The 21,526-nt window shown below is 48.8% G+C and overlaps 1 protein-coding gene across 1 annotated transcript; it reads right to left on the bottom strand.

The window, feature by feature from the left end:
• Positions 1–828: 828 nt before the first annotated feature.
• RPL24 (ribosomal protein L24) lies at positions 829–19,898 on the bottom strand. The gene is made up of 6 exons (XM_075334295.1): positions 19,857–19,898; positions 19,636–19,711; positions 18,429–18,539; positions 11,972–12,108; positions 2,163–2,220; positions 829–954 (listed from the first exon to the last, which is right to left on the bottom strand). The coding sequence occupies exons 1-6, from the start codon at positions 19,859–19,861 to the stop codon at positions 874–876; spliced, it is 468 nt and encodes a 155-aa protein (XP_075190410.1). The 5' UTR covers positions 19,862–19,898; the 3' UTR covers positions 829–873.
• Between the last annotated feature and the right edge of the window lie 1,628 nt (positions 19,899–21,526).

The raw sequence follows: 21,526 nt of genomic DNA, 5'->3' as shown, positions 1-21,526 counted from the left end.
AGTTCTAGTGTTAATTAGTCTCACGCATAGTTATGCATGGAGTATATTCTCACAGTCCTTCAATGGTTTTTGCTTGCATTTGTCACTTTGTGCCTGTACAGATTACTGAATCCTGACAGCATGCAGTGCATATGCTGTCAGGATGGGCAGGTATTGCCAATGAGCAGGCAGTCACATAACCACATTTGTTTTGCAAATCGCTTATCCCTTCTAGACATGTATGGCTTGTCCCAATTCACTTGTACTGAGAATCCAGGCATGTCTAGTTGGCATATGAATGGAAGCATGCGATTCTCAAACTTGCAGTCACAATACCCACTTTCACAGTGAATAGTGGATCCCCACAGTGTGTGCATTGCACGCTGTCAGGATTCTGCAGACTACCAGTACATTAAGGGACTGCAGACTTATCAGATGAATGCACAAACCCATTAATGTTGACAAGGTTCTCAAAGCCCAGGACTATGCTTGTCTGCAGCCATATTTTAAGTTAAGGCTGTGTGCACACATTGCAGAAATTTTCTGTGAACAGCACTTTAGAATTCTCATCAACTTTGCAGGCAAAAGGATAGACTGGCAGATTTGCGCCACAATCGACCAAAACGGCATAAAAAAAAAAAAAAAAACCCGGTACGCACAAGGACAAAGATTGTGTGCCCTACGATGCACGAGTGTTAAGAACAAATTGATAACCAATCACAATAAACCAGTAGTTCACTGTATAGAATGCTTAAAAAGGAACATTGTTAACTATGTAAACAAAAAAAATAAAATAAATAAATTATGTAATGTGGCAAGTGGACAATCCAAAACACATCAAGTCTTAGATTTTTCGTAACCAATTTATTAGCTTGTCCAAGAATAACACATTGCTTAGCGCTTGCCACCAACACGGGGAGCCTGCATCTTCACTGTCTTGGCTATCTTTTGTTTGGATGTAGTCTTTGCTGGTGCCTAAAAAAAAAAAAATAAAAGAAAAAAAAATATATATATTAGTTTATTAGTCATCAGTTCACTCAAGGTGTGTGTTCTGAGGCTCAAATACACTTGCTCAGGTCATCTACATACAGTACATGCAAGAACTAGCAGCTAGTTTTAGCCTTTACAGTGTGAAGCCAGATGTGAGTAGTGTGCTGACATTATGCCCACATACCACCCCTGAAAGGCATGCACGATGCGGTATCCTGCACGCATTCTGTTCACTATGTAATATATTACTTACACATATGCAATAACATTGTATTCTGACTACAATATCCTTGTGTATGAGAACAAGCAAAAAAATGATAGTGGATTATGCCTTAACCTTTTCCCATCATGGGGGGGGGGGCATTCAAAATAATCTGAGCTCATTTGTCCCCTGGCAGGGGACATCAATATTTGATACGCATTTTACTATCCCAAGTCCCTTCTAGCGTCCCTTTTCTAAGCATAGTAGGCAGGACTTCACGCATAGTGATATTTTAGCAGCCAATGGTTGCACTGTTCTTGACGACCTTTGAACCACCCCAGTTTTGTTTTCTTGTTTTACAAGTGAAAATGGCTCAGATCTCAAAACAAAGGTGCGTGAATCCGGACGAAGTAAGGCAGCGTGTAATCGATACTAGTGAAAGTAGTAATAGTGAGCGATTCGGACAATGGAAGTAAAGTAGTAGAGTCGGAACTGAGTGATTTTGAAAGCGTTTTTTTTTTCTACCGATGTCAGCGACGAAGATGACGAGGGTACAGAGGGCGATGCCGATGGGTGGCAACGAATGTAGTCTGCCAATGGGTTTGAGTAGATTCCGTTTTCACTACCGAATGCTGGAATAAATATACCTGATGACGACCTATAATAGGTTTTCAGTGGGCGAAACAGGAAATTGTGTTGGATAGCAAAAGGTTAAAGAGGAGAAAAACGAAGTCCTGTTGGCATGTCCAGCACAAAACTGGATTATTCCCATCCATTGCCTGCCCACATGCCAGGGGTTCAGCACAAAGTGGGCGCTTGGTGTGTGGTCAAACTGTTCCGTGCACTTTCCCACCCCTCTCTACCCACTTTGCATTAATTTGACAGCTCTGGCTTTACAGAAGCCAACCCCAGCACAGATGAATGTAGATGGGAACATGCATCAGTCTAGCCTCATGTCTTTAGCAAGTGACTCCATCTACAGAAAACTCACCTTGACAGGAACAGGCTTTTTGGAAGCTTGCTTAGCCTTTTTTGCCTCTTTGGCAGCCCTAAGGAGGAAGGAAAAAAAATAAATAAAAAAAAAAAAAAAAAAAAAAAAAAAAAAAGATTAAAGTCATTCTGTTATTAAACTCAATATGGGAATTAGATTACAAAAGCAGTGGTTACAGCATTTATGGGGAAGGCAGGAATAGCATCTGATAGACATCCAAACTCATGAGAACACAGGTACTGCCATGTGTGAACAAAGTCCTCTGGATCCTCCTTGTGGATCAAGAGGAATTCTACAACACAGCTTTATGGACTTGAGCGCGACGCAGATCATCATCAAGAGCAGCGTTTTTCACACCAGTCTTTAGGCATACTGGAGTCAGACGCTGTGGATGAATTAGAGGCGCACACCTCAATGAATCCGGTGTCTGAAAAGTGGCAGCCTTTGTGTGCACCTTGCCACAAATCTTACTCTAGTTGAAGAGTGGAGTAAGATCTGTGACATAAGGGATGTCGCTGCTTCTGCTGGACATGAACTTTCCGCACCCCATACATTGTCAGAGCTTAGAGAAAATGGAGAGACCGCCAATTCACAAAATGTTAGTGCAGCCTCTACACCAGAACTGATTTTGCCAAGCTTTTTACGCCAGAATTAAAGCATAAAAGCTTTGATGAATCAGGCTTCAGGTTTCTACAGCATAATATACAAAATCTATGTTTAACTGAATTAGATGGACCTAGGTTTTTGTTTTTTTTTCCCAAGCTTTGTAACTATTATGAAAAATGCTAACACATTTGGCCATCAGTCAGAAGTCTTGTGCCCATGACAAGTAAATTTAAACTTATGTAGGAATTTATTAAACTTTAATCACAAGTTGACCCTAAACCTGTTGCCATGCAATAGGAGGATTGCCCCTTATACACAAAATTATTGTATTTAAAAAAAATTTAAGGGTATATGTGCACAGCAGGAGCATAAACTTAAAGGGAACCTGTCAGGTGTGATCTGCACCCGGAACCACGAGCAGTTCTGTGTATGTATTGCTAATCCCTTTATCTATGCTACTAGATGCAGGGATCTTTAGAAAAAGTAAAAGTATTTCTAAAGATCCTATATGATATGCTATTGAGGGACTAGTTGCAAGGCCATTAGTTCCTGAGCGCATTCCACCCTGTTCGCATGGCAGCAACGCCCACAAGGGCATGCCAACATGCTATTCAGTGCCCACTGCCAACATCACCAGTGGCGACACGCCTACCTGTCCGTTGCTAAAGCCTCAGATGCCGGGCACTGCGCATGATCAGAAGTCCCGGGCACTTCTGGTCATACACAGTAGACCTCTCTTAAGCCAAGACACGTACACCAGTCTTCATAGTGTGCATGACCGCAAGTGCCGGGGACTTTTTTTTTAAATTTTGTTTATCAACAGACTCGAGCAAAATATACAACCCACACTGTCATGTATACAGAATCAACAATATATAGAAAGAATCACTGAACATGCCATAAGACCTGATAAGCAAATCAAACCTCTCAGGCCCAGGTCTGTATTTTAAAACTTAATACAATGTGAATAAAGAAAAGAAATTCAGTAAGAAAAAGGAAAGAAAAAAAACCCCCACCATAACAGAAAAACACTCGGGACGACCAAAGGTAACAGAGGAAAAGATAAGGAACGATAAAAAGAAGAGGGAGCGGTGGAAGGGAGGGGGCTCCACCCAAGGGATATCCTACGCATATCAACCCCAGTAGGCTGTCTGCAGTCAGGGTAACATAATCCGCCGAGAATTTGAAGTCAAACCATGAAAACCAGGTCCTATAGAAGCGTTCATGACTGATAAGAGGACGTCATATCTGCCATTTGCATGAGGTCATAAACCCTGCAGGCCCACAAAGCCAACATGGGGAATTGGGGGAGAGAAGGGGGGGCGCAGACTTCCATCTCCAGACATCTTCCATTCCAGACGTCGATCAGACTTCCATCTCAAAAGGGATACAAGCCTAGCAGCCATTACCAGAAATTTTAGCAGGGAATGTTTGTAGGATTTGACTGACTACTCAGACAGCTGCAACAGAAACAACTCCAGACCCAGCTCCTGAGTTGTGCCCGTCACCTGTCTGACCACCCTCCCCATCTCCGACCAGAACCCCTGCATGGCTGGGCAAGCCCAAAAGAAATGTTCCTCCCCATTGCCGCAACTCCAGCAAAGAGACAGCTCTCGGGAACATCTGGTGTAGTTTGGTAGGGACCTGATACCATCTTGTGAGTAATTTAAAATTAGATTCTTGAAGTCTACAACAAAATTGAAGTCTTATGAGCAAGAAGAAGGGAATTTTGTTTACTTACCGTAAATTCCTTTTCTTCTAGCTCCAATTGGGAGACCCAGACAGTGGGTGTATAGCTACTGCCCTCTGGAGGCCGCACAAAGAACTACACTTAAAAGTGTAAGGCCCCTCCCCTTCTGGCTATACACCCTCCCGTAGGAGTACAGATTCCTCAGTTTTAGTACCAAAGCAAGAAGGAGGAAAGCCAATAACAGTTTCAAAAACAAATTCAATCCGATAACATGATCGGAGAACTTAAGAAACAACATGAACAACATGTGCACCCGAAAAACGAAACCCTAAGAACAAATAGGGCGGGTGCTGGGTCTCCCAATTGGAGCTAGAAGAAAAGGAATTTACGGTAAGTAAACAAAATTCCCTTCTTTTTCGCTCCTAATTGGGAGACCCAGACAGTGGGACGTCCAAAAGCAGTCCCTGGGTGGGTAAAAAGATACCACATGAACGGGCTGTCAGACAGCCTCTTCCTACAGGTGGGCCACCGCCGCCTGAAGGACCTGTCTACCTAGGCTGGCATCTGCCGAAGCGTAGGTATGCACTTGATAGTGTTTGGTAAACGTGTGCAGACTCGACCAGGTAGCCGCCTGGCACACTTGCTGAGCCGTAGCCTGATGCCGCAATGCCCAGGACGCACCCACGGCTCTGGTAGAATGGGCCTTCAGTCCAGATGGAATCGGAAGCCCAGCAGAACGGTATGTGTGAAGAATTGGTTCCTTGATCCACCGCGCCAGGGTGGATTTGGAAGCTTGCGATCCCTTATGCTGACCAGCGACTAGGACAAAGAGCGCATCAGAACGGCGTAGAGCCGCCGTGCGAGAAATGTAAATCCTGAGTGCTCTCACCAGGTCCAACAGATGTAAACCCTTTTCAAATTGGTGAACTGGATGCGGACACAAAGATGGTAAAGTGATATCCTGATTGAGATGAAAGGAAGAAACCACCTTGGGAGAAAACTCTGGAATTGGACGCAGTACTACCTTGTCTTGGTGAAACACCAGGAAGGGAGATTTGCAAGATAACGCCGCTAGCTCGGACACTCTTCGAAGAGACGTGACCGCCACAAGAAAAACTACCTTTTGTGAAAGCCGAGAAAGGGGAACCTCTTTCAAAGGCTCGAAAGGCGGCTTCTGGAGAGCAATGAGAACCTTGTTCAGATCCCAGGGTTCCAATGGCCGTCTGTAAGGAGGAACGATATGACAAACTCCTTGGAGAAACGTGCGTACTTTAGAAAGCTGTGCCAAGCGCTTCTGAAAGAATACGGATAGCGCGGAGACTTGACCCTTAAGAGAGCTAAGCGACAAACCTTTTTCCAACCCAGACTGCAGGAAGGAAAGAAAAATTGGCAATGCAAATGGCCAGGGAGAAAACCCTTGAGCCACGCACCACGCTAAGAATATCTTCCACGTTCTGTGATAGATCTTAGCTGAGGATGGTTTTCTAGCCTGTCTCATTGTGGCAACAACTTCATGAGATAAACCTGAGGCCGCTAGGATCCAGGACTCAATGGCCACACAGTCAGGTTCAGGGCCGCAGAATTCAGATGGAAAAACGGCCCTTGAGACAGCAAATCTGGACGGTCTGGTAGTGTCCACGGTTGGCCTACCGTGAGATGCCACAGATCCGGGTACCACGACCTTCTTGGCCAATCTGGAGCGACGAGTATGGCTCGATGGCAGTCGGACCTGATTTTCCGGAGAACTCTGGGTAACAATGCTAGAGGTGGGAACACATAGGGGAGTCGGAATTGCGACCAATCCTGAACCAAGGCGTCTGCCGCCAGTGCTCGGTGATCGTGAGACCGTGCCATGAAAACTGGGACCTTGTTGTTGTGTCGTGACGCCATCAGATCGACGTCCGGCGTCCCCCAGCGGCAACAGATCTGCTGAAACACGTCCAGGTGAAGGGACCATTCTCCTGCGTCCATGCCCTGGCGACTGAGAAAGTCTGCTTCCCAGTTTTCCACGCCTGGGATGTGAACTGCGGATATGGTGGACGCTCTGCTTTCCACCCACGTCAAAATCCGTTGGACTTCTTGAAAAGCTTGGCGACTGCGTGTTCCCCCTTGGTGGTTGATGTACGCCACCGCCGTGGAATTGTCCGACTGAATCCGAATCTGCTTGCCTTCCAGCCATTGTTGGAAGGCTCGCAGGGCAAGATAGATTGCTCTGATTTCCAGAACATTGATCTGCAGGGTGGACTCTTCCAGAGTCCACATCCCCTGAGCCCTGTGGTGGAGATACACCGCTCCCCACCCTGATAGGCTCGCATCCGTCGTGACCACTGCCCAGGACGGGGGAAGGAACGACTTTCCCTGTGACAATGAGGTGGGGAGAAGCCACCAACGCAGAGAGTCCTTGGCAGTCTGAGAGAGGGAGACAGTCCTGTCGAGGGACGTCGATTTCCCGTCCCATTGGCGTAGAATGTCCCATTGTAGAGGGCGCAGATGAAACTGCGCGAACGGGACTGCCTCCATTGCTGCTACCATCTTTCCTAGGAAATGCATGAGGCGTCTCAGTGAGTGCGACTGGCTCTGAAGGAGAGATTGCACTCCAGTCCGTAGCGAGCACTGCTTGTCCAGTGGAAGCTTCACTATCGCTGAGAGAGTATGAAACTCCATGCCAAGATAAGTCAGAGATTGGGTCGGGGTTAGATGAGACTTTGGAAAGTTGATAATCCACCCGAAACTCTGGAGAGTGTCTAGTGCCACCTTCAGACTGTGTTGGCATGCCTCTTGAGAGGGTGCCTTTATAAGCAGGTCGTCTAGATACGGGATGACCGAGTGACCCTGCGAGTGCAGAACAGCTACTACTGCTGCCATGACCTTGGTGAAGACCCGGGGGGCTGTTGCCAGACCGAAAGGTAACGCTACGAACTGCAGGTGGTCGTCGTGTATGACGAAGCGTAGGAAACGCTGATGCTCTGGTGCGATCGGCACGTGGAGATACGCATCTTTGATATCTATTGATGCTAGAAAATCTCCTTGAGACATTGAGGCTATGACGGAGCGTAGGGATTCCATCCGGAACCTCCTGACTTTTACGTGTCTGTTGAGCAACTTTAGATCCAGGACGGGCCGATACGATCCGTCCTTTTTTGGGACCACAAACAGATTGGAGTAAAAACCGTGACCTTGTTCCTGAAGAGGGACGGAGGTCACCACTCCTTCCGCTTTTAGAGCGGCCACCGCCTGCAACAGAGCATCGGCTCGGTCTGGTGGGGGAGAAGTTCTGAAGAAACGAGTTGGCGGACGAGAACTGAACTCTATCCTGTACCCGTGAGACAGAATATCCCTCACCCAACGGTCTTTGACGTGTGACAGCCAGATGTCGCCAAAGTGGGAAAGCCTCCCACCGACCGCGGGTGTGGGAATCGGAGACCGCAAGTCAGGAGGACGCCGTCTTGGCAACGGTTCCTCCGGCTGCCCTTTTTGGGCGTGACTGAGACCTCCAAGAATCTGAGCGTCTCTGGTCTTTTTGAGTCTTTTTTGACGAGGCGAATTGGGACCTGCCCGGTCCTCGAAAGGACCGATAACCAGACTGACCCTTCCTCTGTTGGGGTCTGTTTTGTCTGTGTTGCGGTAAGGATGAGTCCTTACCCTTGGAGTGTTTGATGATTTCATCCAAACGCTCTCCAAACAATCGGTCACGAGAAAAAGGCAAATTGGTTAAGCACTTCTTGGAATGAGAATCTGCTTTCCAATGTCTCAACCACAGGGCCCTACGCAAAACAACGGAGTTGGCTGACGCCACTGCCGTGCGGCTTGTAGCGTCAAGAACAGCATTAATCGCGTACGACGCGAATGCCGCCATTTGCGAGGTCAATGGTGCTACCTGCGGGGCAAATGCACGTGTGACGGAGTCAACTCGCGCAAGCCCGGCTGAGATAGCTTGGAGTGCCCATACGGCTGCAAAAGAAGGCGCTAATGACGCTCCAATCGCTTCATAGATGGATTTCAGCCAGAGCTCCATCTGCCTGTCAGTGGCATCTTTAAGTGCCGCTCCATCTTCAACTGCAACCAAGGATCTAGCTGCAAGCCTGGAAATTGGAGGATCCACTTTTGGACACTGGGTCCAACCCTTGACCACGTCAGGGGGAAAAGGATAGCGTGTATCTTTAAGCCGTTTAGGAAAACGCCTTTCAGGATAAGCGTGGGGTTTCTGGATTGCGTCTCTAAAGTCAGCGTGGTCCAGAAAAGTGCTTAAAGTACGCTTAGGGTATCTGAAGTGGATTCTCTCGTGCTGCGAAGCTGACTCCTCCACAAGAGGAGCTGGTGGGGAAATATTTAACATCTTATTGATGTTAAATATAAGATCATTAACTATGGCGTCACCATCTGGTGTATCTAGATTGAGAGCGGTCCCAGGATCAGAATCCTGATCAGTTACGTCCGCCTCATCACCCATAGATTCATCTCGCTGGGATCCTGACCATTGAGATGAATGTGAAGGCCCGTCATAGCGAGCCCGCTTAGGCTGCCCGGGGCCATCGTCCGAGTCAGAGTCTTCACCCTGAGGTGTATATGCCCGTCCCGGAGCTTGGAGCTGAGGGGGACCAGGGGGCAATGATTGCACAGTGTCCGTGGCCTGAAGTACAGGCCTAGCTCGCAATGTGTCAAGAATTTGTGACATAGTGAGAGACATTCTGTCAGCAAAAGCTGCAAACTCAGTTCCTGTCACCTGGACAGCATTCACAGGTGGTACACCCTGGGTCACGTCCAGCAGAGGTCCCGACTGTGCAAGCGCCGCAGGGGCCGAGCACTGCACACAATGGGGGTCCGTGGAGCCTGCCGGTAGAAAAGTCCCACATGCGGTGCAGGAAGCATATAATGTCTGTGCCTTGGTACCCTTGCGTTTTACGGACGACATGCTGCTGGCTCTCTGAATGTGAGAGAGTCTATAGCCAAAGGGCGACCAGCGCTATGCAGTACAAAGTATTTGCAGGAACAAAATACTAATAATACTACTGGCACAAGAGGGGTGAGCCCTGAGGGCTGCTTACCGCCCGCTGAATAGCGGGTAAGAGGCTGCAGAATTCCTTGTCTGGGTCTCCCCGGCTCCCCTCTGCAGCTCAGCGTGTCAGCAGGAATGGCTGCCGGCGTCTGTGGAGAGGGGCGGTCCGTGGGAGTTCCCAAACAAAAGTGCGGGAAACAGTGTCCCCTCTGTGCCGATTGTGAGGGCTGGAGTATGTAAAAACGACTCCAGCCCTCAGCGCTGATGCACTGGCCAGCGTCCCGCCCCTCTCCTGACTGGCAGGTCTGGGGGCGGGAACGAACGGAAGCAGGCCGCAAAAGCCGGGGACTCGAGTTATCAGCGCGGCCGCCGTAAAAGCGCGGGCCGCGCTGAAGTCCCCGGCGCACCACAAGTGCCAGCCGCGCCGCAGTCCCAGCGGCCGGCATGACCGATTGCTAGACGTGGCCAGCGTCCCGCCCCTCTCCTGACTGGCAGGTCCGGGGGCGGGAACGAACGGAAGCAGGCCGCAAAAGCCGGGGACTCGAGTTATCAGCGCGGCCGCCGTAAAAGCGCGGGCCGCGCTGAAGTCCCCGGCGCACCACAAGTGCCAGCCGCGCCGCAGTCCCAGCGGCCGGCGCGACCGATTCCTGGAAGTGTGCCTGCTTCAGCTAAGCTGAATGAGGCCATGGCACAAGCGCCGTAGCGCTGATGTCCCCCGGCGCACTACAACACCCAGCATGCTGCGGTGTGAGCGCCAAATGCACGGGGACACAGAGTACCTTGAGGAAGCAGGGCCATGTCCCTGATGTACTCCGCTCCATCCAGCATCTTCTCCAGGGGCTGTAGATGGAGCCCGGTCTCAGTGCCTGGAGACCAGTAAATCCCACTTCACCCAGAGCCCTGTAAAAAGGGATGGGGAAGGAATCAGCATGTGGGCTCCTGCCGCCGTACCCGCAATGGGTACCTCAACCTTACAAACACCTCCGACATACAGTGGGGTGAGAAGGGAGCATGCTGGGAGCCCTGTTAATGGGCCCTCTTTTCTTCCATCCGACATAGTCAGCAGCTGCTGCTGACTAAAAACAATGGAGCTATGCGTGCGTGTCTGACCTCCTTGCGCACAAAGCTAAAACTGAGGAATCTGTACTCCTACGGGAGGGTGTATAGCCAGAAGGGGAGGGGCCTTACACTTTTAAGTGTAGTTCTTTGTGCGGCCTCCAGAGGGCAGTAGCTATACACCCACTGTCTGGGTCTCCCAATTAGGAGCGAAAAAGAAACAGGATCTTCCCTATCTGTTCGTCGATAACATGACCCCAAGGTCCCTTTCTACTGTTGTATGTACCCCGGGGTGGAGTGTCCACTGGGTTAGCCAACATGGCATAGACCAAGGAGAGAGAATGGCGTACAACCACCTCACCCATACAAATCTTTCCAAATACAGTTGGGGGGCCAGCAAAGTGGTCAAAAGTAGGTAGAGAACCAAGAAAGTGCCTGAGTTGCATGGATCTCTACATCCTCAGCGGCTCAGGCAACGCAACGACCAGAAGGTCGGACAAGGAAGGCCACCCACCCACCCCCAACCCCTAGCTGACAAGCCCTAAACCTATTGCTTAAAATCCAACTTCTGAAGACAGGGTCTGTGAAACCGGGGTGAACTCAGGGGAGCCTATTATGGTGAGAGCGGAGAGGGTGCAGGAAGCAGGTACCTACGGACAGTACTTTGCAAACAGCACTCCAACGTTGCACCGATAGTTGGAAAAGACCCCAAAGACAGGAGGATTTTAGCAAGCCAAGGGGCGGCTGGGAGAAAGATGCTAGAAAAGCTCCGCTCCACGGACATCCAGGACTTAATCGAGGCATGCAGACACCAGTTCACCACTAACCAAATGGGAAGACCAATAATATAGCTTCAAGTCCGGGATGCCCAAACCCCCCCTCCCTTTATGTCTGCTTAACAGGGAGCGAGATAACCTCGCTGGCTTTTTAGCCCAAATGAACTTTGTTTCTTTAGGGAGGTTGCGTCCCTACAAACAACCAGGGACTCATATCAGAATTTTATAAGTATTCATCTTTATCTAACTCAAAGATAAACATCTCCTAGGCTCTAAATGCCTGCCTGAAAGAGAAAAAAGGCGTGAAACGACATTCATTTTAAAAAGGTCACATCTCCCAAACCAGGTCAACAGGCCCGTAGACCACCTCTGGCAGTCTTCCTTAATAGTCTGCAAGGAGTGGGTGTGTAAAGTTAGTGTATACTGGTGTGCATAAAAACTTAAGGCCCCCCCATTCACCCAACCATCTAAATGGGCCATGGAGCTACAGACTGTTGGTCTTATGTCAAAGGACATAAGCATCAGGTGGACGGATTTTAAAGTTGTCCAATTTATTTGTGCAGCAAGAGATAAGCAGCTGCCAGATGTGCCTGGTCGAGTCTTTCCGTGTATGGGCAGTTCAAAGAGAAGGCAGCTTGTCACATTCTCAATTTGACTGACAGCTAATGTTTATGGCCAGCTTTACCTGATTGCCTGTTCCCGCTGAGCCTTTCGCACTTCAGGCTTCTGGTTTCTCTTGGCCATAATTTCAGCCAGAGAGGCACCAGTAATGGCTCTCTGGAACTTTACAGCGCGACGAGTACGTTTCTTCTGGACTTCTTCCTAAAAGGGGAACAAATCACTAAATATTAAAATCAACAGTTTGACTGCTTCAACTCATCAAAACAGTTCTAGAAAGAGAAAAGTAAAGAAAATACACAATTTTAAAGAGGAAATGCATCAGAAATCACGGGACCTGTTACATATGTTGGATTTAGGCAGTGTGTGTATTCCACAGTGAAGTCCATGAACTTAGAGGACCTGTCAGCACAATTTTGTAAAGTAAAGACATGGGTGTAACACAAAATAGATACCTTTGGTGAAGAAATCTGCTTTGGTGTTCTTTAAATCACCATTTGAAGTTTTCTGCTAATTAGATTTCAGTGCACAGGGGCCGGACTGTGCACCAGATCCCCCCCCCCCTCCCTCCTGAGATTACCCTGTTCCGCCTCCTGCCTCTGATCTGTATGCTCTGCCTCCTATTTGAAATCTCAGCAGTGGCCTGTCATTCACAGATCTGTGACAGGTGCAGAGTTTAAGGAATCACAGACAGGGAGAAGACCCAGTGTACCAAAAGCTAATTAGCAGATAAGTTCAAATGCTGACTAAAAGATTTCTTCAAAGGTATCAATGTAATCCGTAATGCTGCCGTGTCTTTGCTTTAAAGAGAACATGTCAGTATGATTTTGTGATGCAAGTTCACGACAATCATCCCTACACTTTCAGGAAGAACAAGTCCCTGTGTGCACAGTGCAGTTTACTGCCCAAATCTGCATGTCTATTCTTATCACTGCAAAGTCTATGAGAAATCAAAAGCTGTGCGCACGTAGCTGTTGCCTTGCAATTTTTGGTGCAGTAAAAATAAGCAGCATGTCAATTGTTGGATCTGTTTTCCTATATTTTTTTTAGCCCTTCCAGCACCAAAAACAAAATGCATTTTTGGTGCCTTTTTAAGCCACAAAGTGTGCTTTTTGGTGCAGAGAAAGGTCTGTCTAATCTGCAGCGGTCGCATGTAACCAATACAAAAAAAAAAACCAAAACCCAAAAACACACAACTGGCCGAAGTATGAAGGGACACATCCTTTTACTAGTCACTCACTGACAGTCACTGTAGAGACACCAAGTGCTAACAGTTAAGGCTAAGTTCACACTTCAGTTGTTTTCAATCCGTCGTCAGGTCCGTCAGCAACGGATCAGTTGTTTTTTAGATGTCAACTGATGCAACTGATGTGTTTTTCACAGGATTCCTTTCACAGGAATCCTGTGAAAAAACGGATCAGTTGCGTCCGTTAGGCTAAGTTCACATTTCCGCTAAAATCTATCAGTCACAATCCGCTGCTCTTGTAAACAGCGGAATCCGTTTAGCGGATTCCGCTGCTCCCATAGACTTGCATGAGCAGCGGATTGTGACTGATGATGCTGCGTTGCACCCTCCGCCCGACTGATCAGTCGTGGAACGACTGACCGCCGGGCGGGGGGAACGCAGCATGTAACGTTTTTTGAGCAGCGAGATCCGTCGGATTTCGCTGCGCATGCTCTCTGGCTCCCTGCACACATCACCAGCTTTGGTTGGTTACCCGATATTTACCCTGGTTACGGTGCAAGGAGCCAGCGCTAAGCGGTGTAGGCCCGTAACCAAGGTAAATATCGGGTAACCAAGGTAAACATCGGGTGCTTTGCTGTTACCCGATATTTAGGCTGGTTACGTGTGCAGGGAGGCCGACACTTCCCCGCTCGGCCCCGCCCCCTCCCGCACTCCGCACATGTATGTACACACACACACACACACACACACACACACCTGTCCCCAGCCATGCAGACAAGCACTGCCACTGACACCCTCGTCTGGCCCCGCCCCCTGCTCGGCTCCGCCCCCTCCCGCACTTTGCATGTGCACACACACACATACATACATGCACATACACACACTCACTCACACATACACTCACCTGTCCCCAGCCATGCAGACCGCAGCACTTCTACTGACATCCTCAGCGCCTGGCCCCGCCCCCCGCTCGGCTCCGCCCCCTCCCGCACTTTGCATGTGCACACACATACATACATACACACATACATGCACATACACACACTCACTCACAGATACACTCACCTGTCCCCAGCCATGCAGACCGCAGCACTTCCACTGACATCCTCAGCGCCTGGCCCCGCCCCCCGCTCGGCTCTGCCCCCGAACTCCGCCCCCCGCACACAACGGAATCCGACAAAGAATTCTGTTCTTTGTCATCCGTTGTACAGCGTTGAACAGCGTATCAGTCACATGCGTCAAGCGACGCATGTGACTGATACAAATCAACGGAAATGTGAACTTAGCCTTACATCCGCTGTGCGTCCGTTTTTTGACGGATCAGTCATGATCCGTCTGTGTTTGGGACAGCCCAGTGGGCGTGCCAAGCATGCTGGGCATGCTCAGTAGAGCATGACGGAATCCTGCGCTGGATTCCGTTGTAAGACGGATTACGACGGAATCCAGCACCATAGACTTGCATTACAAGCTTGACAGATGGCGACGGATTCCTGCGCGGCGCGTTAATTTTGACGGCCCGAAAAACGTTACATTCTGCGTTGCTCCCCGCTCGGCGGTCAGTCAAAAACGACGGACCGCGACGCAGCGGATGCAACGCAGGGTCATCAGTCGCAATCCGTCACTAATAGAAGTCTATGGGGAAATACAGGATTCCTGCAAAATATTTTGCAGGATTCCGTAATTCCTCAAGGCTACGGATTGTGACTGATGCAAAACACAGGATGTGTGAACTTAGCCTAATTCAAATTCCTAAGAAAGATACAAGGGCAAAAAACAAAACTTTTAAGAAAAGGTGCTCCAGAAATTACCAACATGCAGGCCAGGAGAGCATCATGTCTCAAGTCATATGTAACACCAGACAAGAAATACTGTTGTACGCTTATGCCCTTACTCACTAACCAGAAAGAAAGTGTCAAATGTAATTCTAGTTAGCCAATACAGGAATCCCTCGAACAGTTTTTTTTGTCAATACAAATAGAAAGGAATTAGACTCGTGATGGTTGTCCATTGCCCGATTTCAAGTATTCATTGGGGGGGGGGGGGGGGCAATGTCTAGAATGTATTAGGCCTCACTCAGATGTCCGCATATCATGGACCAATTACGGACTGTGATGCAGAGCAGGTCTTCTGCTACCGCATACATGCTTGACAGGTAAGCTCAGGTCACGACAGCTGCAGCCTGTGTATACTCCGATATCTGAACTCAGCACAGAAATTTAAAACAAAACCATTCCTGTCCTGTAGCAAGATAATTGTGCCATTGGTTTCACGTTACACAAGACATAAGCCTGGACTCATCAACAGCAGAGATTTCATCACCAGTCTACATAAAGGGGCGTGTTGGTGTTAGACACTCCTGATACAGAGGTGCTCACCTCGTCATGTATCTGGAGCATCTGACCAGCGGTGTACAGCTCCGTGCACTACTCCAGAGGTTGTCCTCCAGTCAGGTACTAGAGACGTCGGGCGTACGAGAGGTCATACCTTGTCATAAGTATGACGAGCTGTGGTCATGTCCTCCACCCGTTTCAGCAGAAAAATTGCCCCAAACAAGTCACCAACTTTCATCACACCAAACTATGCAACGTTTACACCACTCAAGTAAAAACTGATGAATCGGGGCCAAGGTATAAACCTACAAACTACAGCCACCAAATCTGCATCTCCAAAGAGTGCATGCAACAGGTCTTTTGGAATTTTAGGTCACATACAATAAGGACGAACGCCTTAGCACCAGATTGTCAGTATGAATACCCATATCTGAAAGGCACTATGAGAAGGTAATAAGCGCTGCTGGCACTGACCCAAAGGATGCAATTAATGACAATAGGTGAGGAACACAAGACCTGGAGAAGGGCAGCTAAGAGTAGTGCCCCTTACCTCACAATGCTGAAGATGCAGGCTATCCTGGGTCAGTCTTTAAGCTGGCAATATACATTAGACATATGAAAACCATGTCCAGTAAACAAGTGTGAACTCTGACAGACGTGGACATATCAATATCCAGCATGCTTAAAGGGAATCTGTCACCCACTTTGACTGTTTTAAGCTCTTTTTTGGGCATACAGGTAATAGGATGGTGTAAGTAGGAAGGATAATGCAGCACGAAGGTGGGGATTTCTTACAGGGAAGCAACCGCCCAGTACTCGAAGCACAACACCCAGTAGCCCATTAGATCGCTATATGCAAATTAGCCTAAAGTAATATTTGTGGAACAAGGCATCTACTATGAGGCATACAGGCAAGACTAGTTTCACCATCCTATTACCTGTATGCCCATAGTAAGAGCTTAAAACTGTAAAAGGGGGCGACATTCCCTTTAATGTTACTTTCCAAGCAAAGGATGTTGAACCAAAATGGCTGGCTGTGCAAAGCGTGACAACTAGTGGCGAGCGAGCACTACCATGCTCTGGTATATGTAACGGGTAGTCAGATGCTCACAGGCTTCATTCATGGAACAAATAAAATGGAAGTCAATGGGGTACTAGTGTTTTTCAAGAAGAGCTTGCGGAAAAATCCTCAAATCTGCAGTTTACTCTTTACACGAGTCGTGCCCATCCGACTGCTCATTAGGAGTACCAAGCAAGATACTGCTGACTCATCACTAGTGACAATACATTACCTACAGGGGAGTGGGGGGAATAAAAAAGTGACAATTACAACAGTATAAAGAATTACTGAGGGTATACGCCAATAATACCTAAAGGTTATCAAAACAGCCATTTAAAAAGGTCCTATACTCATTAGGAAATGTGTCAGCCAATCATGTCGTGTACGTGACCACAAGACTGCCCCCAACAGGTTATGCAGGGACAAAAATGTAAAGAGACCCGCAACACACAGTAGGAACAGGTAGTAAAGCCCTGAAACAAAAAAAAGCAAAAACAAAACCCCACAAGGAGTAAGCTTGGCAAAATATGCATAAATCAAAAATTTACAGCACCCAGAAATAGATGAAAAAGAATTAAACTTCTTTAAACGCCCTACACCCCCAGGAGATTCAAGTTTTTTTTCTCTCACTTTTCCAAGCTCCATAGTTTTTTTTTTTTTTTTAATTTTCTGTCCACACAGCCATATGAGGGCTTGTGTTTTTGCAGGAGGAGTTGTACTTTTGAATGACACCATTCATTCTACACCATGTTGTACTGGAAAAGAACTGCGCTTTTGTCTCAGTTTTCTAAGCCCCGTAGCGTTCTCCTTTTCCAGGCTCTGGGGCTCAGTGATTGCTTATATTTTGCATCTTGAGTGGACATTTTAAATTATAACAGATGTTATGTTTTGATCACCTGTAATTGCATTTTAACACAATGTTTGAGCGACAAAAAACAAAAAACAAACTAAATAAATAAATCTGTAGTTTTGCAATTTGGTACACAGCTTAGCGAGAAAAATTTCAATCAGATTAACTGGTTTTATGTTTTGATAGATCGGGCATTTCTGAACCTGGCGATATCAAATGTGTATTTTTTTATCATTTTCAATAGGGCAAAAAGAGGGGTGATATGAATTTATTTTATTCATTTTACTACTCCCCTTAGGGGACTATCAATGCACAGTTCAATCACTTCTCCTGATCAGAGTGATGCTTCAGCAGTGCTCTGATCAGCAGAACTGCTGTTACTGTGGGTGCTGGCACTGTCGGCATTCACAGGAAACACATCTTGACAGCGACAAGTGTCATCAGCTAACCCTGCAATGCCAACCCAATGGAGCCCGTGACTGAGCTACAGGTCTGGCAACGAATAGTGTGACCACCACCAGAGTGCTTTACATGTCGCTGTCAAACTAACAGCACAATCTAAGGGGTAACAGGCGCAAGTGGATCGGAGATGCACATCAGGTCAGCAAACGTGCGTGGAATATTATGGGCTTGCCGAACGGGCCTACATTAAAGGGACAGACACCGCCAAGGACAAACTGGCAGTCGTGAAGGAGTTTAGCCGCCATAAAGTGTGACGTTTCAACCTTACATAGATCAAGCAACATAAAATGCGATAAGACCTATGTAAGGTCGAAACGTCACATTTATGTTGGATTAAAGAAGGTCGTGTGGCGACATAAGGATTGGGTGGTTGGGATTCAATCACCGGACCCTTATTTTTGGTACAGAGCAGCTCTGAGTTCAGGAGTGCTGGGTTGACCATTCCTGTGTACTGGGGAGAGGGAAGAAGGTTGGTGATTGTATATGGGGGCTGCATAGTGGCCCGCACAGTGTTTATGGGGGCAGATGTCCAGACACCACAAAGGTTATGAAGGCAGAGAGCAGCATCCCCATCACTGCATATCAGACTGTAGCCATTAGTGCAGGTACATAAGCACAGATCTGCACAGTACATACCGACTGCCCCTTCTTGTGCTTCCTCCGGTACAGGACCGTCCAGTTGATCTGACGCGGGTTCCTCTTGGACAGGAACGCGGACTCGCATTTTGCATTAAGGAACTGGAACACCTGATGAGAACAGAGCAAACGTCACAATAATATAGATATAGCAGAGCAGCCATGGCTGTCAGTGTTACTGGACTGCAGGGGGTCCCTACACCACAGCCGGCTCCCCCCACAACACAGCCTCCTTCAGGCCCTGGCACCTCCAGGCCCCCATACCACAGCCACCTCCAGCCTAGGGCCCCCACACCAGTCACCTATGTCAGGGAACACCCCACACCACAGCCGCCTCCAGGGGACACCCCACAACTGCTTCAGGGTACCCCACAACACAATCTCCTTCGAGCCCAGCCAACTCCAGCCCAGGGCCCCCATACCAGTCACCTAAGAGGCAGGGAACACCCCACAACACAGCCACCTCGGGGCCCTCACATCACAGAAGAGCCACCTCCAGCCTGAGGCCCCCCAAACCACAGCCACCTCGGGGCCCCCAACACCTCAGCACAGCCGCCCCCGGCCCAGGGCCCCCATACCAGTCACCTAAGAGGCAGGGAACACCCCACAACACAGCCACCTCGGGACCCTCACATCACAGAAGAGCCACCTCCAGCCTGAGGCCCCCCACACCACAGCCACCTCCAGCCTAGGGCCCCCACACCACAGCCACCTCCAGCCTAGGGCCCCCACACACCACAGCCGGCTCCCCCCACAACACAGCCTCCTTCAGGCCCTGGCACCTCCAGGCCCCCATACCACAGCCACCTCCAGCCTAGGGCCCCCACACCAGTCACCTATGTCAGGGAACACCCCACACCACAGCCGCCTCCAGGGGACACCCCACAACTGCTTCAGGGTACCCCACAACACAATCTCCTTCGGGCCCAGCCAACTCCAGCCCAGGGCCCCCATACCAGTCACCTAAGAGGCAGGGAACACCCCACAACACAGCCACCTCGGGACCCTCACATCACAGAAGAGCCACCTCCAGCCTGAGGCCCCCCACACCACAGCCACCTCGGGGCCCCCAACACCTCAGCACAGCCGCCCCCGGCCGGGCCCAGCAGTCACACAGGTCTGTACATCGATTCCACAGTCAGGTCACGTGTTGCGGACAGAGGCGCCAGAGCACCACAGCTCCCGGACTCCCCAGCGGCAGCCATACCTTCCCGTCAGTCCTGGCGTACCGCCGCCCGTGCCCCGGGTAGATCTTGTAGCCGCTGAAGCTGCATAGCTCGACCCTGCAGACAGAAAATGAAGAGCGGTCAGAGACCGGAGGAGCCGGCGCCGCACCCTGCCCGCAGAGGACAGCACGAGGCCGGGCGCAGCGGGCAGGATGGCGGCAGATTCACACGGGACATGTCCCAGGCTCAGGGAATCACTTACTTCATGGCGCCGGCAAAGATGGCGAAGAGAAAGAGGATTGTGGGTAATGCGTTATATGAAGTGACGCTGAAGGGCGTGGCTCCGTTGTAACTCGTTCACTGCCGCTTCAGGTCACAAAACATTGCGAGAAACTGAGAGGCGCAAGCTGGAAAAGAGCTGTAGTGTATAGCCGGACACTTCCGGGAGGGACACCGGCCACCTCCGGCGGGGACACGGAGCTCCAGGAGTGCTGCACACCAGGCTGCATACTGCTGTGCCTCAGGAATACCGGCGTCATGTAGAACGGTGATAGCCTGGGAGTAATGGCAGATAGTGCTCTATGGCAGCAGCACACGGCGCAGGAACAATGCCTCTCTCTGCTGTGTAGTAATACTGCCGCCTGTGTCCTCTGGGCCTTAGCGCAGAGCTCCAGCAATGCCCCCTGTGCCCCACAATGCACCTGCTGTCCGCTGATGTGCCGAGCAGTGTGCACATAGGACTGTCCAGATCTGCGCCAGCACCATGGACGCTGGAGCTCGGCTTAACCCCTCCACCCCCGGGGGATTATCCATGTTTTCCTCCCCTTCTTCCAAGAACCATAACTTTTTTTTATGCCAGTATAGCCAAACGTTTGAACACCGCCATTCATTCTGCCACATATTGTACTGGAACATGGGAAAAACATTCCAAGTGCGGTGAAATTACAAAAAAAAAAAAGTACAATTGCACGATCGTTTTTTGAGTTATTTATTTACCATGTTCACTATATGGTATAACTGACCTGGCATTATAATTCCTCACGACAGTGCGAGTCCGTAAACACCAAACATGTATACTTTTAGTTTTATCTAAGCGGTAAAAAAAAAAAATTCAGAAATTTGTAAAAAAAAAAATTGCGTTTTTGTCGCCATTTTTAGAGACCCATAGCGTTCTCATTTTTTGGGATTTGGCGCTCAGTGAGGGCTTATTTATTGGGTCTTGAGCTGATGGTTTTCATTACACCCTCTGGGTAGAGGTGATGTTTTGATCGCCTATAACTGCATTTTAGTGCAATGTTGTGGTGACCAAGAAACGTAATTTTGGATTTTTTTTCTCAGTACACCGTGTACCGATCACATAAATTGATTTTATATTTAGATAGATCGGGCATTTCTGTATGCAGTAATACCAAATATGTTTTTATTTTAAATTGGGCAAAAGGGGAGTAATTTGCATTTTTAGGTTTATTTCATATTTTTAAAATCTTTTTTTTTAATTTATTTTACCAGTCCACTTAGGGGACTTTATACCTGTACTATCTGATCGCTGGTGCTGATCAGAGCAATGCTTCACAATCCCTCTGATCAGGAGAAATGCTATGTTCCTGTGCATGCCGGCACTCTGCTGACATTCACAGGTAGCACATCATCACAGCGGCAACCCCTTGTTGCTCCATGATCACATCACAAGCTTGCCTCTTCCAGATCTCTAAAGGCTGCAGTCGAACTCGATTGCGGCATTTAGGGGATTAAACATCCAAGGATGGCGCAGGCACCGCTCCTGGCTGTGAGAGCTGGAGCCTGGTTGTCAGGAAAGCAGAATCCCCGGCAGCGATCGTGCTGCACACAGCTCCTGTGCCCACACGATTGCCAGGATGTACACAGTGAGAATTGCAGCACAGAGTTCCAAAATTGGCGCTGCCAGCCATCATC

The sequence above is a fragment of the Anomaloglossus baeobatrachus genome, chromosome 2 (genome assembly GCF_048569485.1).
Source record: "Anomaloglossus baeobatrachus isolate aAnoBae1 chromosome 2, aAnoBae1.hap1, whole genome shotgun sequence".
NCBI classification, from domain to species: domain Eukaryota; kingdom Metazoa; phylum Chordata; class Amphibia; order Anura; family Aromobatidae; genus Anomaloglossus; species Anomaloglossus baeobatrachus.
The sequence above is the reverse complement of the archived record's forward strand: the minus strand, read 5'-3'. Positions and strand labels throughout refer to the sequence as shown.